The following is a 15,275-nucleotide window of genomic DNA, read 5'->3' as shown; positions in this document are numbered from 1 at the left end:
AAGGCAAGTACAATAAATTGAAGGTTAACACTTCCATGCTTGAAACTGAATGTTATGACAAGCCCAAACCAACTAGAGGTATATTCATACTTCCACATTGTATGATAGTTTTGCAGTATCTTATGATTCTTTCAAGTTCCGTCAACTTTACAAGCTAAAAGAAACCATTTCTATTGCAGGAACCACAAGAAGATTGTGGCTGCTGGTGGGTTGTCTGTGCTTTTCGCTTTTATGCTTTGTTAATATTTTCTTGCCTGTACTAATTGTTTAGAAGACATGGATTCTTGACTGGTAATTTTTTTATGCAGTTAAAACTATTGGTTTGTTTCTTCTAGTACTATTGGTGGTTGCATTCTACCGCAGATTAAGGTCTGACAAAGCAGCAAAAGAAAACCAAGAGAGGGTTGAAAGGTTTTTGGAGGATTATAAAGCTCTCAAGCCTGAAAGATATTCATATGCCGAAATCAAAAGGATTACAAATGACTTCAAGGAATTTCTGGGTCCGGTAACTTGGAAAAGTGTTTAAAGGAAAGCTTTCTGATGAAATCTTTGTTGCTGTGAAGAACTGTTTCAACAGGAAACGGGGTAGAGTTCATTAATGAAGTAGGAATAATGGGAAAAACATGTCAACAATGTTCGCTTAGTTGGCTATTGTGCTGATGATTCAAAAGGGCTCTAGTTTATGAGTACCTTGCAAATGAATCACTAGAGAAATTTTATCTTCAGTTCTTGGAAAGAGTGTACCTCTTGGTTGGAAGAAGCTTCAGGATTTTTCCCTTGGCGTCACCAGAGGCATTGAGTATCTTCATCAAGGATGTGACCAGAGAATCCTTCAAGACCAGAGAATCCTTCATTTTGACATTAAGCTACAGAATATCCTGCTGGTTGAAAATTGCAATCCAAAAATTTCTGATTTCGGTCTGGCGAAATTATGTTCCAAGGTTCAAAGTGCTGTTTCCATGACTACAGCTCGAGGGACCATGGCCTATATTGCACCTGAAGTTTTCTCTAGGAACTTTGGGAACGTGTGCTATAAATCTGATGTTCACTGTTTTGGGATGGTATTGCTAGCAACAGTTGGGGGCAGGAAAAATACAGATGATACAGCAGAGAACACTGGCCAAGTATATTTCCCAGAATGGATATACAACTGTTTAGATGGAGGAGAAGAGCTGAGACTCAAGATCCAGAAATTGCAAAGAAACTTGCGATTGTAGGATTTTGGTGCATTCAGTGGCACCCTATGGATCGTCCCTCAATGAAAACTGAAGTTCAAATGTTGGAAGGAGAAGGAAACATATTTGCAACTTTTGCCTCTTCTGGTGCAGGGAGAATGAATGCAAATATGGCTAGCAGACAGCTTCACCATGACTTGGTTGCGATTCCTGAAGCGGAATGAAGTTTCATACCACCTATAATATTCAGAGATGGATAGGAAGATCATGATTAAGCCCAGCAATGTAATTTTTCTTCCACTAAAGGTTCTGAACTAGTTTCCAAAAGTGTAATTTTGCATGACATACCAGACAATAAATTAACTGCACATATATTTTATTTTTTTACTAAGTTTGATGGGCATCATGGTGAAGCATATGCCGTTTCTTACCTGAAGTCAAGTTAATTGTTATAGGCTGAGCTCTGCAGTGAAAGTAACCTCAACACTAATACACATTAGAAAATTGCTCAAACTAAGAAGAAAGAATTCTCAGCAATTTTGAGAGAAAATTATCTGCCAAGGAATCTCACTATCCTCAAAGTATGTACATGAGTAAAATTTTTGCAGAAAGAAGGTAAAATTGAGCCTTTACAAATTAGTTATTCAACCAGAGTTTATAAGTAAACTAATTGTTTCATTCGAGTCAAATAGCATAGAAGATGAACATGTTTCGTCCGTAGAGTAAGTGTAATTCGTAGGTGTTTCATCTGGAAATAGAACAGGTTTTGGAGGAAATTCTAGGCTTTCAACATCTCCTTCAAGCATCTCCACAACTTTGTTCATTGGAGGACGATTAATAGGCTTCATTTGTATGCACCACAGTGCCACTATAATAATCTTCTTTGCCAATTTATTTTCATCTTTTGTAGCATCTGCAATTTCAACCCTTCCATCAACAACTTGGTTGTAAACCCAGTCAGGGAAGTAGTTTTCGCTGTTACTCTCTGTCACCGGATTTGTACTATGTCTCTTTCCAACCATTTCCATTAACAACATACCAAAACTATAAACATCAGCTTTGTAGGAAACACTACCGATGTTTTTGTAGAACAATTCTGGTGCTATGTATCCTAGTGTTCCTCTTGCCGCAGTAAGCATGACAGTGTTGTTATTTGTAGGATATAATTTTGCAAGTCCAAAATCAGAAACTTTTGGAGCGAAATTCTCATCAAGAAGAACATTGTGAGGCTTAATGTCAAAATGTAGAATCTGCATGTCACAACCTCTGTGTAAATATTCAATGCCACGAGCCACTCCCAGAGAAATTTCATACATTTTTTGCCAGCTTAAAATGGTATTCCCTTGTCGAGATAGAACATATTTGTCAAGCGATCCATTAGGCATGAAATCATATACAAGCGCACGCTTTGATCCCTCAGCACAAAAGCCGATTAATCTCACAACATTAACATGGTGAATCCTTCCAATTGTTGCTACTTCATTGATGAAATCTTGACCATTTGCACTGGACTTGTCCAGCATCTTTACTGCTGCAAGATGTCCACTACGGAGCTTCCCTTTATAGACAGATCCATAGCCTCCTTGACCTAACTTTTCCTTGAAACCATTGGTTATCTTCTTAATATCCGAGTAAGAGTACCTTATAGGTGCAAAGTTATTTTGACTTTGCAAAAATTCTTCAATAATGTCATACATCGATAAATGTCTCCTTAGCCATTTATATATCAAGAATGCGAACACAAATGGACTGCATAGTACAGTTCTTGCAATGATGAGTCCCGCTGTGTAGTAAAAATTTCAGGGAAAAGAAAGTCAGCTGCTATTGGCATCTTTGCCTCCTGGAAAATATGATTTAAACTTATAATCCAAAGAACAGAAAGACTCTTACCAATCATCATCAATATAAACCACCAAAGTACTGTAAGAACAAAATAACATTAATCAGGGGAGTCATAATCAGATAGCTGAAACCCAATTACACTATCTTCTAAACCAAATGCAAGCTGAGATAGGCAGGGGCTAAAAACATTGTCCTCATGAATACTAACCCTGCACATGTTTTGGCTACCTATGCATAGACTCAGAGGCTCCTGTTATTTTTTGGTATTTATGCATACTGTTGCAGCTTCGTTTTCGAAACCATATCTATAAACAACGGATAGCATCCATTTACCATTCTATCAGGTCCATATGCATTGTGAGCTATTTTCCATTTCTAAAATTCACAGCCAAAAATGACCTCTTTAAAGACTATATTTTTATCTACATTATGATGACATCTTGTGGCTAGATAAACATTTTCTGCAGAAATTTTTCATGGTGATGTGGGGGAAGTGATCAGTGCTAGCTGCTAGGTGTATGCTTATGCAAAGCAAGAGCCAGTAACAAAATGGAGAGAGAATCCTTACATCTGATTTGGGTGATTATTTGGTCAAATATACCTACACATTACGAAAAACAGATAACATCAGCAAAAAAAAAAGGGGGAAGATAAATCTATAACAGAACAAGAGTGCTGCAATTTTAAACAAAAATGGAATCATTTATGACCAGGTGGCTCAGTTGGTGCCATTAACTCTACCAAGATGGTTTTTTATCAAAACAAGGTTAGTATTGTCACATATGCAAGGAATTCAAAGTTTCAGCTGAGCTATGATTTTTCTCGAAAACAAAGGGATCCACAAAAGGTAAAACAAGACAGTAATTGCTTACTTTCTGTGGGACAGGAAAAACCTTTGCTTGGGAGGTAGCACTTTTCTTTTCCTTTGCAAATTCCACAGTTTACCTCATTCCACCAAAGCTCAAATCCATAGACAAGTCTATTGTGGATGTCCATGTAGGAAATGTTTCTGTAATCTTTTATCGGCAACGATGACATAGCAATTAGCTCCACTCTGCACAAGTTCTCCACATATGACAAATTGGCCTCAATTAGAACATAAGAATTTGTTCCATTGATGCAAGGAGCAGTGTCCATATAAAGAGGAGACTTCACCGGATTCGCACACTTCATGAACATCATTATCTTCTGTGATTCATTACTGGGTGACCAAAAAGAGGTTCGCCAATCAAAAGGGTCTGCGTAACTGAAGTTGCTTCCTGTCAAAGAATGCTGAGGGAGAGAGGAGCAGTTACCCTTATTAACATTGGAATCAACAACTCTAATTGTGGAGTTATTGTAATTAATGGACTGTACAAGGTATCTTCCTGAATACATGTACAGGACTGTCTGATTGTTCTCACATGATAGCTCGTAGAAAGAGAAACCACAGTTTGGTGGATCCCCTTTTAGCCTAAAAGGCAAGCTGATGTTATGGAGACTGCCACAAGAAGAAGGAGCACAAACATGATTAGTCTGTGATGTGCAAGTTTGGACTTGGATACATATGATGAGAAAGAGAAGAAGAGCTGTGCCTGTGTGACTGGCAAGGAGGATCTTTGTTGCAGACATCTCACGAAAGTCAGAGGTTCTGCAATTACGAGGGCCTGAAATGTGTTGATAATGTAAAAGCAAGGGCACCCCTTGGGATCTCAGAGCATCTCCAGTAACAACAAGTTAGGAATAAAAAAAGTATTATTTTAATTTTTTTTAATTTACATATTTTAAAAAATTACTAAACAAAAAAATATTTTACTTTAAAAAAAAAAAAATTATTCCCACGAATCTTACAAAAATACTAAAATACTATTTATTACAATACTATTTTTTTTCTTTTAATTTTTTTAAAAATTTATATTTTTTATGAGATTATTTTGATTAATTATAAATTTGATGAGTTTATCCAGTTAACTCGTATAATTTTTTTAGTTTTTTAATTGATTTTTTAAAAATTTATCAATTAATATTAAATTAATTGAAAATAACCCGGGTTATTTTTAGACTTGTAAAATTAACTAATCATATTAAATTATTTAAATATAATTAGTTCTTCTAAAAGGTTATTTTGCATTGGAATACACCAAAAAAAAAATTATGTACACTATTCATAGTCATATTATCAAATGTGATGTCTGCCATGCGCACAAATTAATTCAAATTTGACTTATTTTTCCATTTGGTTCATAAACAATGGACTATATTCCCTGGTTTGGAAAGGTATCCATTTATTGAAAAAATAAAAAATAAAAAAGCCAATGGATATTGCATTTTAAAATGCTATTGGAGTCCCTTTCAAAATTATTGGGATTTCCTGCATATGGGCAGCATTAGCTTATGCATCTTTAAGAACAAAAAAAAAAAATTCCATATTCATAAAGAAAATCATACATATGAGTTGTGGAAAATGCAGAGGTGACAAATTTGACTTCACCTTCCCCCACCCTTTTCTTTAATGTATCCATGTTTGACTTCTTCTTAGCAGTTCCCCATCACGACATTCACTGCACCAAGAAAAAACAATGGTATCCGCTGCATCTGTGTGCACCACAAAGCTACAATAATCATTTTCTTTGCTGTTTTCTTTTCATCTTCTGCTGCATCTCCAATTTCAAGTCTTTCTTCAACAATTTGGTTATAAACCCAAGAGGGAAAATAGCTTTCACTGGAACTCTCTGCCACTGGATTAGTGTTATTTCTTTTTCCAGCCATTTTCAATAACAACATTCCAAAACTATAAACATCAGCTTTATATGAAACACTTACGATGTTTTTGTAGAACAATTCCGGTGCAATATATCCTATTGTGCCTCTTGCTGCAGTAAGAGTGACAGTGTTGTAGTTTGTAGGATACAATTTAGCAAGTCCAAAATCAGAGACTTTTGGAGTGAAATTCTCATCAAGAAGAACATTGTGAGGCTTGATGTCCAAATGTAGAATCTGCATGTCACAACCTCGGTGTAGATATCGATGCCACGAGCCACTCCCAGAGAAATTTCATACATTTTTTTCCAGCTTAAAATTGTCAAGTGATCCATTAGGCATGAAATCATATGCAAGCGCACGATTTGATCCCTCAGCACAAAAGCCAGTTAGTCTTACCACATTAACATGGTGAATCCTTCCAATTGTTACTACTTCATTGATGAAATCTTGGCCATTTCCACTGGACTTGCCCAACATCTTCACTTCTGCAAGACTTCCACTACGAAGCTTCCCTTCGTAGACAGATCCATAGCCTCCTTGACCCAGCTTGTTCTTAAAGCCATTGGTTATTTTCTTAATTTCTGAGTAAAGAGTATCTTATTGGTCTGAAGCTATTCTGATGTTGCAGAAATTCTTCGATATTCTGATACATTGATGTATGCCTCCTTCGCCATGTGTAAATCAAAAAAGCAAACACAAATGGACAGAAAAAAATTTCCCTTCCAACAATTAGTGCCCCTGTTCAGTAAAACCATCAGGGAAATGATTTCAGTTGCTGTTGGCATCTTTTACCACCTGGAAATTATGCGATCAAAAGAATTTATGCATTCAAATATAAAAAATTTAAGTTCTTACCAATGAGCATCATTGTGAACCAACGTTCTACTGCATGAACAGGAAAATAATTAGGTGGGTTAGATATATTAAGTTGAAAGCTAGCATATTTTCCCTACCCCATTCTACTACCATCTAAAACAAATGACAAGATAGAGAAGCCAGGGATAGAAACTTTTTTCAGTTTAGGATTTGAGGCTTTGTTGTTGTTTTGTTGTATTTTATAGTATCTTGCTTTTAGATAAACATGATCATTGCAGTTGCAACTCTTAATTATGCTGTGAGTATTTTAGGGTAGATGAATCTTGATTTTACTTTTTCGTGAAAAAAAAGAAGATAAAATGGATGGATCTGTTCGATTATGCTGCCAATGATATCTGTAATAGATGACAATACAGTAAAATCAGCGAATCTCACAAGCAGATCATACTAGATCAGAGAAATTCTCACAAGAAAATTATTGAAGAGATAGTTGTCCCTACCTTTTGAGGGGCATGGAAAACGTTGGCCTGGAAGGTAGCACCTTTCTTCTCCTCTGCAAACTACACAGTAAATTTCATTTCAGGAGAGCTCGAATCCGTAAGCTAGCCTGTTGTGGATGTCCATGTAGGAAATGTTTCTGTAATCTTTTATCGGCATTGATGATATAGCAATCAGCTCCAGTTTGCACAAGTTCTCCACATATGTGATATTGCTCTTAATTAGAACATAAGAATACGTTCCATTAATGCAAGGAGCAGTGTTCACATAAAAAGGAGACTTCACTGGATTTGCACACTTCATGAATATCATTAGCATCTGTGATTCTTCGCCGAAAGAAGATAGAGAAATAGGCGGGTTATAAGGGTCTCCATAGTTGAAGTTGGTTATGGTCAAAGGATGCTGAGGGAGAGAGGAGCAGTTGTCCTTATTAACACCGGCATCCATAACTCTTATTGTGGAGTTGTTGTAATTGATTGACTGTACAAGGTATTTCCCCGAATACAAGTGCAGGAATGTTGATTTTTCTCTCAAGCTAGCTCATAGAAAAAGTAACCACAGCTTGGTGGATCCCCTTTCAGCCAGAAAGGTGAGCTTACATTTCGGATATTGCCACAGGAAGAAGGAGCACAAAGGTGACTAGTCTGTGCAGTGCCAGTCTGGACTTGGAAACTTATGATGATGATGATGATGATGATGATGATGATGATGAGGAGGAGGAGGAGGAGGAGGAGGAGAAGAGAATCCATGTTGCAAACATCTGCAGAGAGAGTGAGAGGCTCTACGATCTTTGATGCATGTATAAAACCTTTCCATAGTTTCTTTGAACATACCAATTCTTCACCCTATGTATAAGAACATAAGATAATTTCAACAAAACAATAAACTCTGTAATTTCCATGTAACATTTTACTTACCATGTATCTATAATCATCAAAATCCATGATCTACGACCCTGTCACAAATCATATATTATCATTAGGCTCCAATAAACTCAGTAATTTATTTGTGAGTACTAATCCATAAATCTGATTTGCTCATGTAGACCCAATTGAATGTCAATCATTGATTTTAAGAACCAAATCATGACATTTCAAACCCCAATGACTAGAATGTATCATTATAAACTTACAGGGACCATTGAAGATTTTTACACATCATCTTCCTCAAATTTCATGCAAATCCCTTCGTTCAATAACAGTAACAAAGTCAAATCAAAGATCATTACAACGACAACGATCCTCTTACTTCTAAATTCATATAAAACCATTAAATTTCCCAAAATTTCTAAAAGAACATTAATGCAGACAAAGTATAAGCATATATGAACTTCAAGAATGACAAGAGTGGAGTTTGTTCAAACCTTTTACCCTACTCCCCTTGTTGGTTTGGAAAGGTGAGAGACCCCCTTCAAGAATTCTGATGGGGGAACCCTTTTGCGTATGGCCAACATTAGATCATGGCATTTCACGTTTGCTTAATATGTCCTGTAATTAGTGTTTGCGTAGTATGCCATGTAACTAATTAATGAGTTACATGGTATTATTATATTTATATAAATATATATTTATTATATTATTTTTAGTATTCATATAATATTATATTAATAAATCTAGAATAAAGATAAAGTTCACGAGTCAAAAATATTTTGTAAAGAAAATTATAAAGTTGTTATAATTATAAGATTCATTGTAACACCCTGTAATTTAGTACATTCATAAAAGAACTTTGAGCCTTAACTTTTAAAAAAATGGGTATTTTTTTTTCATCCACCGAACTTATCCGAGAGTTGCCAAAATTTCCACTGAAATTTCGGCAGAGTTTCCTTTATACCTGGAGGTCCCAAGTTATCGACAATCATCCTGTATAGTTATACTCATTTCTCAATCATATCATAGTCATGTAGAACCTTAACAACACATCATTCATGGTACATGCCTCACATTTCGCATGCGCATTTCTTTCCCATTAACACACATAATTCATAACAATTGCAAGTAAACAAACTAAGATTACAAATACAGAATAATACATTTTTATGTCCGACACTTAATGTAAAAGGAGTACTATTACATATTAAGTCATTTAGTTCCTTAAAGACAAAATACATTAATGTTCATCTTCTTATTCAATCATACAAAAGGAGACTAGAGGACCTAAAACGCTACTCCTGGCGTGAATCTGAAGGACCTGCAATTTCATAATGTATATAATAAATATAGCATAAAAGGAAAATCACACAATACATGCACAAGTAATTAAACATATATTCAACGATATGCAATCATAATTCCTTGAAATTCTCATTTATCCTTCCATTATTACGTCTCTATTCATCCTTCCTAGAATCATTCAACATTTTCATTTTGTGTCTTGTTTCACCTCACGAGCGCATTTAATCCATTATAATATCTACCATGTGATTTCTCTCCCTCTTACTCTATCTCTTTATATCAATTTCAATCCCAACATCTATTATACCCATTATGGCTTTTCCATATAAGTTGTCGAACTTGTCATGATTTCGGTCCAATTTTAGTTTATAAATATATTCAACTTACAAATTTCTTGTGCCCATTTCGACACATTCCAATGTTTCTTTAGATTTTCAGTAAAATCTCTCATTATCATGGAACCTGCCATCATTTTCACAATATTCACATCCGATCCATCTTCAAATAATATGAATACCATACATACATCATTCTCTTTAATTCATCAACCTAATCTCATTTGACCACTATAATTAAGGCCAAATTTCATTATCTATCACTATTATTGGCATTTTATTACACTAGTATAATTATCACCAAATTCTTATCATGCCAGCAACAACACGAAACCTTACTACAACATATTTACATTATTAGTCATAATTTCTTTGACATCCTCCATGTGCGCAGGACATGATTCTCAAATTATATCAATTACAATTCATTAATTAATTCAAAATACAACATATATATATAGCATTGCATTCCTTAAGTGTATAACACCTACCATGGTTAATGAACTTCTATTCTCACGTCCCAAGCGATACGATATTTGCCTCCATCCTTCACAAGAATTAGATCTTCATCAGTTTCTCTCTTTTTTTTTTCTTCAATAATCCATAACATAAACATAAATTACCATTTTTGTTTAACAATTAGGTATCGTCCAACATTCCGTTTATAATCTGACAAGTCAGTCATCCTGACAATATTAACACCACACAAGTAAGTTTAACTCAAGTTGTATATTCCGGTCATTAGAAAACAAAACTAATGCCACTAGCCCATCACCGGTTAACTAGTTCCTCCGCCCATCTTATTCCATAATTTCCAATCAATATCCGCCTCTTCAAGGCCGAATGAATAATCCTATCAAGATGTCAATCCCCATTTCATTAATATTTTTAATTATTCCCTATCGGAAATATCATTATAATACCTCTCCCCTAAAACTTGGAAGGGAATGCTGACACTAATAAATTTTCATTAGTGTTATTAGTCTCCCATATCAGGATCGGCTAATCAAGTTCATTGTAAACATCAAAATTAATACCACTGATTGATGTTGTCGACTATTTCTAACATGAAATAGCCAATCAGATTTTTCTTTCCATAATATCTAGGAATATTTCCGGAAATATTGATGTCAAGATTCTTGACACCATTAGCTTTCACTTCAGGAATAGCTAGTCAGGTTTCATGTGATTGCCGATATCGACAACACCGGTCGATATCATTAACTATTCTCACCCAAATAGTTAATCAAATTCAGTATCCCTCATTTTCAGGGATGATTATGCCGATGTTAGTAAACCTTACTAACATCATTAGCCTCCGCATTCGGGACCGGCTAATCAAGTTTCGTGTGATTGCCGATATTGACAGCACCGGTCAATATCATTAACTATTCTCACCCGAATAGTTAATCAAGTTCAGTATCCCTCGTTTTCAGGGATGATTATGCCGATGTTAGTAAACCTTACTAACATCATTAGCCTCCGCATTCGGGACCGGCTAATCAAGTTTCGTGTGATTGCCGATATTGACAGCACCAGTCAATATCATTAACTATTCTCACCTGAATAGTTAATCAAGTTCAGTATCCCTCGTTTTCAGGGATGATTATGCCGATGTTAGTAAACCTTACTAACATCATTAGCCTCCGCATTCGGGACCGGCTAATCAAGTTCGAGGAATGATCATCAACAAAGTCTATTAGTGTAATCCATATTCTTAACCCAGTCAAGTACTCAAATCCATTTTTAATTTCTCGTTTATTTCACTTTATCCTCTCTCTTTGTGGTTTCACCCATAGACGCAAAGACCAAGAATTTAATAAGTTAGTAAATTAACGCTACGTAAAAAGTATAGGTATAGAACACCTACCAGCTGCAGAAGCTCAACTCGCTCTTCCTTGTTGTTGTTGTGCCCCTCTTGCAGTCCTTCCTTAAGCTCCTACTATACGAGCTCCTGAGAAGTCGAGTGAATGCTTCTCCTACATTTTTAATAAAACATCCTGAATCATTATTGAATCTTCCCGATTTATTCATAATATTCATAAATTCACAAAATCGAATACTTCCGTAAACAATTTCCATGAATGTATTTTATTTTCTTACTTGTCATTTAAATTCATTTACATTAGAATTTATTTACACTAACATTAAACGCCCATTTAATTCAATTTTTCATCGATGATCTTCAATGTCCAAAGGGCATGACTTTTCGTCACCGATTTTCTTTTGTCCCAAGACATTTAATCTATCACCAAACAATGTAATTTAACTTAAATTTCATCAATGACTACACATGCCAATTTTTTCCAAAAGCACACTCAAAATGATTCCTTATATCATAATTCAACTTACAACATGATTTCCCATTCTAACACAACCAAAGTATTAGTCAATCACTATTCTTTATAGAATTTAACTATATCATCACTTATCAACACATCAAACATGACTCAAACATAACACAAACACAACCATCATCATTAAACCCATTGCCATTATCCTTAGTCCCAAAACATACTTTTTATGCTAAACCTCATATTCTCATTCAATATTTCTCAAACCAAACTTAAAACATCATTCTGTAAGTTTAGAATTCAATAAATCCAAACAGTGGAATTATACATCATCATCATTAGAATAACATATCCAAAATTAACATACATCCAACGGTTAAACCTCCCGATATCAGAACAATACTGGACTGACCTGAAATTTGGAGACCTGCTGTTCGGGAAGTATAATTTCTGGTAGGAGTGTTCTTTTCCGATCCAAACCGTTCAGAATTTATATAACATCTGGATGAATAACATATCCAAAATCCAGACCAATCCAACGGTGAAACGATGATATAACGGCCGACGAACAAAGCTGTCTTGAAGGGTGATTTTCCAGAAATGTTCCTCCGGTGACAGCCCTCAAAGGAAATCTGATATTTGCAATCCCTCCGGTCAGAATGTAGGTGACATGGAGTATAATAACATATCCAAAATTCAATCTAATCCAACGGTGCAAAGTCAAAATATGGCTGCCGAAGTTCCTGCCCTGTTGCAATCCCAAAACCCATAGTTTCAAATCAATTTATTCCTTCTATTTTTCAGCAAATCAAGCCATTATCATGCAATTAATCTTGAAATTCACATGAACAATTACTCCCCCAAAATATTTACATGAACCCTAGAATTTTAAACTTGGAGGTTTTCTTCTCCTCATGCAAGAACAAGAGAGAAAAACGAAATTACTAAAGGGTATGTTGCTTACCTTTGCTACTTTAACTTATTTCAATGAATTCTTGCAAAAATTTACAAAAATCATGTCCTCCTCTTCCAATTTCCAGCTTCTTCTCTTTGTTTCTCTCAAGCTCTATAACTCTCTAAGTTGTCATTTAATTTGTTTTCTTGGATATAATCCTCCTAAGCACACTCCCTTTTGATTTAGCTTGAAGAAATGAAGAGAAAATGAAGAAAATGGGACAAAACAAATGGTCTCCCTCCTGTTTTTCCATTTGCAGAGGACGTGCTCTGTTTTTAAAGAGAGGAGAGGAGAGTATTTGTTTTGATAAAATTACAAAAATGCCCTTATTAATGCCCCTTGTGTCATCTTCTTCAATTTACCCGATTTTCAGTGCTCTCGTAAATCCTTCCCAAACTTCGATTAACATGAAATTTGAACCTAATATAAAATAATATGTTTGGAGATTCCTTATAAAATTTCAGCCCGATCCAACGGTCGGATTGAGATATATCATCGATACCGTAAAACTAGACAATCAATGTCTTTTACGCTAAAATCTGAATTTCATGCATTAATTTATTTACTTAAATCCTCGTGACATTTCCCCTTAATTTATACTCAATAAATTCAATATTACCACATTTATCATTAATTTGTCAAAATACGTGTTTTGACCGGGGTTTACATATCTTCTGGTTTTTTTTTTTCTTATTCTTTTATCCATTAAAACTCGTCACTGGTTTCGCTAACGTTACAAGTTTTAAACTAAAAATCATGACTCTCTTTTCGACTTCAACAATATCTTTAAATTTGTTTATGGAGATCATTCTCTCTCTCACATGACACATTTATTGTCATTCCTACTATTTATTCATTTCTTTCATACCGAATATCCATTACTCATCGAAATGTCATTACTTCGATCCTATGTGTTTTATTATTATTATTATTATTATTATTATTATTATTATTATTATTATTATTTATTTTTATTTACGGGGGTTTACATTCATATTGCATCAAAATATTGTTTCTAAAATGTTCATGGTTGATGCTTTCTTAAATACTAGATATTTATTAGAGCCGTAAAAACTAGTACATATTATGTTTATTTTTTTATGAAAGGAATCAATTATTCTCATAAGCTAAGGTATAAGGGATACCTCGAACTAATATGTAAGTGTTTGTCACAAAACATGTACACTGAACTAACCTGCATGAGAATTCCATATGGAAAGATCACATATATCTATGGAAAGACTCATTTGACTGTATGTTGTGTAAATGATTCTTAGACTTGAGATCATTAAGTCATTTTATATAGATAATATTATGTTTTGATCATGTTACATGTTATTTTAATTGAGGTAATGAAAGAACAGATATTGGGTATAGCATAAACTATATTAAGGTATTTGAATGATTAAGAGATGATTCATTACCCTAAGTTAATTAGGAAAAATGTTTCATCTGTTCTCAAATAGTATTAACTGAGAAATCATTTGCCAAAGTGGAATGAGATTTTAAAAGAGTTTCAAATCTTATTCATACGATCAATGACTATTATGTATAAAACAAACATAATTTAACATGGCAAATATACTCATTGCTTTAATGTTAAATCGAAACATTATTGATGAAATGATATTAATTACACTGAGAAATCAGTCATTATAAAAGTTAAGTCAAACCACTAATGATTTTTCTAATATTTGGAGGATCATGCCATGTTGCTAGACGATGCACTTAATCTTCAAATATAAATTAATCAATTGTTTAATTGATAATAAATTAAATTATTTAATTCTATTTAATTATAATTATAATTTATATTTGAACTAACATATTAGGAATCTAATGGATTACACATATTAAGAATTATTAGTCATAAATTAAATTGGGATGATTTAATTAAGTATGACTTGATTAAAATATCTTTTAAAATTTAGAACTAGAATATAATTAATACATGGATTATATATCTAGACCTAGAAAAATCAAGTAAGGACTTGATTGAGTTAATTTTTAAAATTATCTTGATTTAATATATAAATATTATTCATGTGAAAAATTGATATTTTATCAATTTATAGGGTTTTTTATTTTTTTATAAATAGTAAGTTATGACTCTTATTTTTAAGAGTTATTGTTTGTTAGATAAAAAATTACAAAAATATAAAATTAGAGTTAGCACTTTTGGCATAGCAATCTCTCTCTTTTAAATAAGAATTTAAGAGATTTCTCACGGGTGGTTTGTATGAATTACTGTTGGAAGGCGAACAATTGAACGACTTGTGGTTTGCGACAGTCCAATCTTTAAAAAATTATTTAAAACCGAAAAAATCAGATTTTCAGATAATAAATAATTAAATAACTCTAAATTTATCTAATAAAATCATAAAAACTCCTAAATAATTTTATTTAATGGTTTAGTTTCCACTGCATATCATATTGAGAGGCCA

General features: G+C 33.9%; 1 protein-coding gene and 2 pseudogenes across 2 annotated transcripts; 1 reads left to right on the top strand and 2 right to left on the bottom strand.

The window, feature by feature from the left end:
• The first annotated feature begins 295 nt into the window (after positions 1-295).
• On the top strand, positions 296-1,529 carry LOC112325968 (rust resistance kinase Lr10-like; annotated as a pseudogene).
• Positions 1,530-1,689: 160 nt separating this feature from the next.
• On the bottom strand, positions 1,690-4,731 carry LOC112324300 (rust resistance kinase Lr10). 2 transcript variants are annotated; one of them, XM_024586250.2, is made up of 4 exons: positions 3,890-4,731; positions 3,586-3,618; positions 3,066-3,095; positions 1,690-2,958 (listed from the first exon to the last, which is right to left on the bottom strand). In XM_024586250.2, exons 1-4 carry the CDS (start codon positions 4,626-4,628, stop codon positions 1,820-1,822), a joined length of 1,941 nt encoding a protein of 646 aa, XP_024442018.1. In that variant the 5' UTR covers positions 4,629-4,731; the 3' UTR covers positions 1,690-1,819. The 2 variants fall into 2 exon arrangements, with proteins under 2 accessions (XP_024442018.1, XP_024442019.1); XM_024586251.2 differs by lacking the exon at positions 3,066-3,095.
• Positions 4,732-5,215: 484 nt separating this feature from the next.
• LOC112324347 (rust resistance kinase Lr10-like) lies at positions 5,216-13,147 on the bottom strand (annotated as a pseudogene).
• Positions 13,148-15,275: the final 2,128 nt, after the last annotated feature.

Source organism: Populus trichocarpa, chromosome 15, assembly GCF_000002775.5.
Source record: "Populus trichocarpa isolate Nisqually-1 chromosome 15, P.trichocarpa_v4.1, whole genome shotgun sequence".
In the NCBI taxonomy this organism is placed as follows: Eukaryota; Viridiplantae; Streptophyta; class Magnoliopsida; order Malpighiales; family Salicaceae; genus Populus; species Populus trichocarpa.
This window is presented reverse-complemented; position numbering and strand designations above follow the sequence as displayed.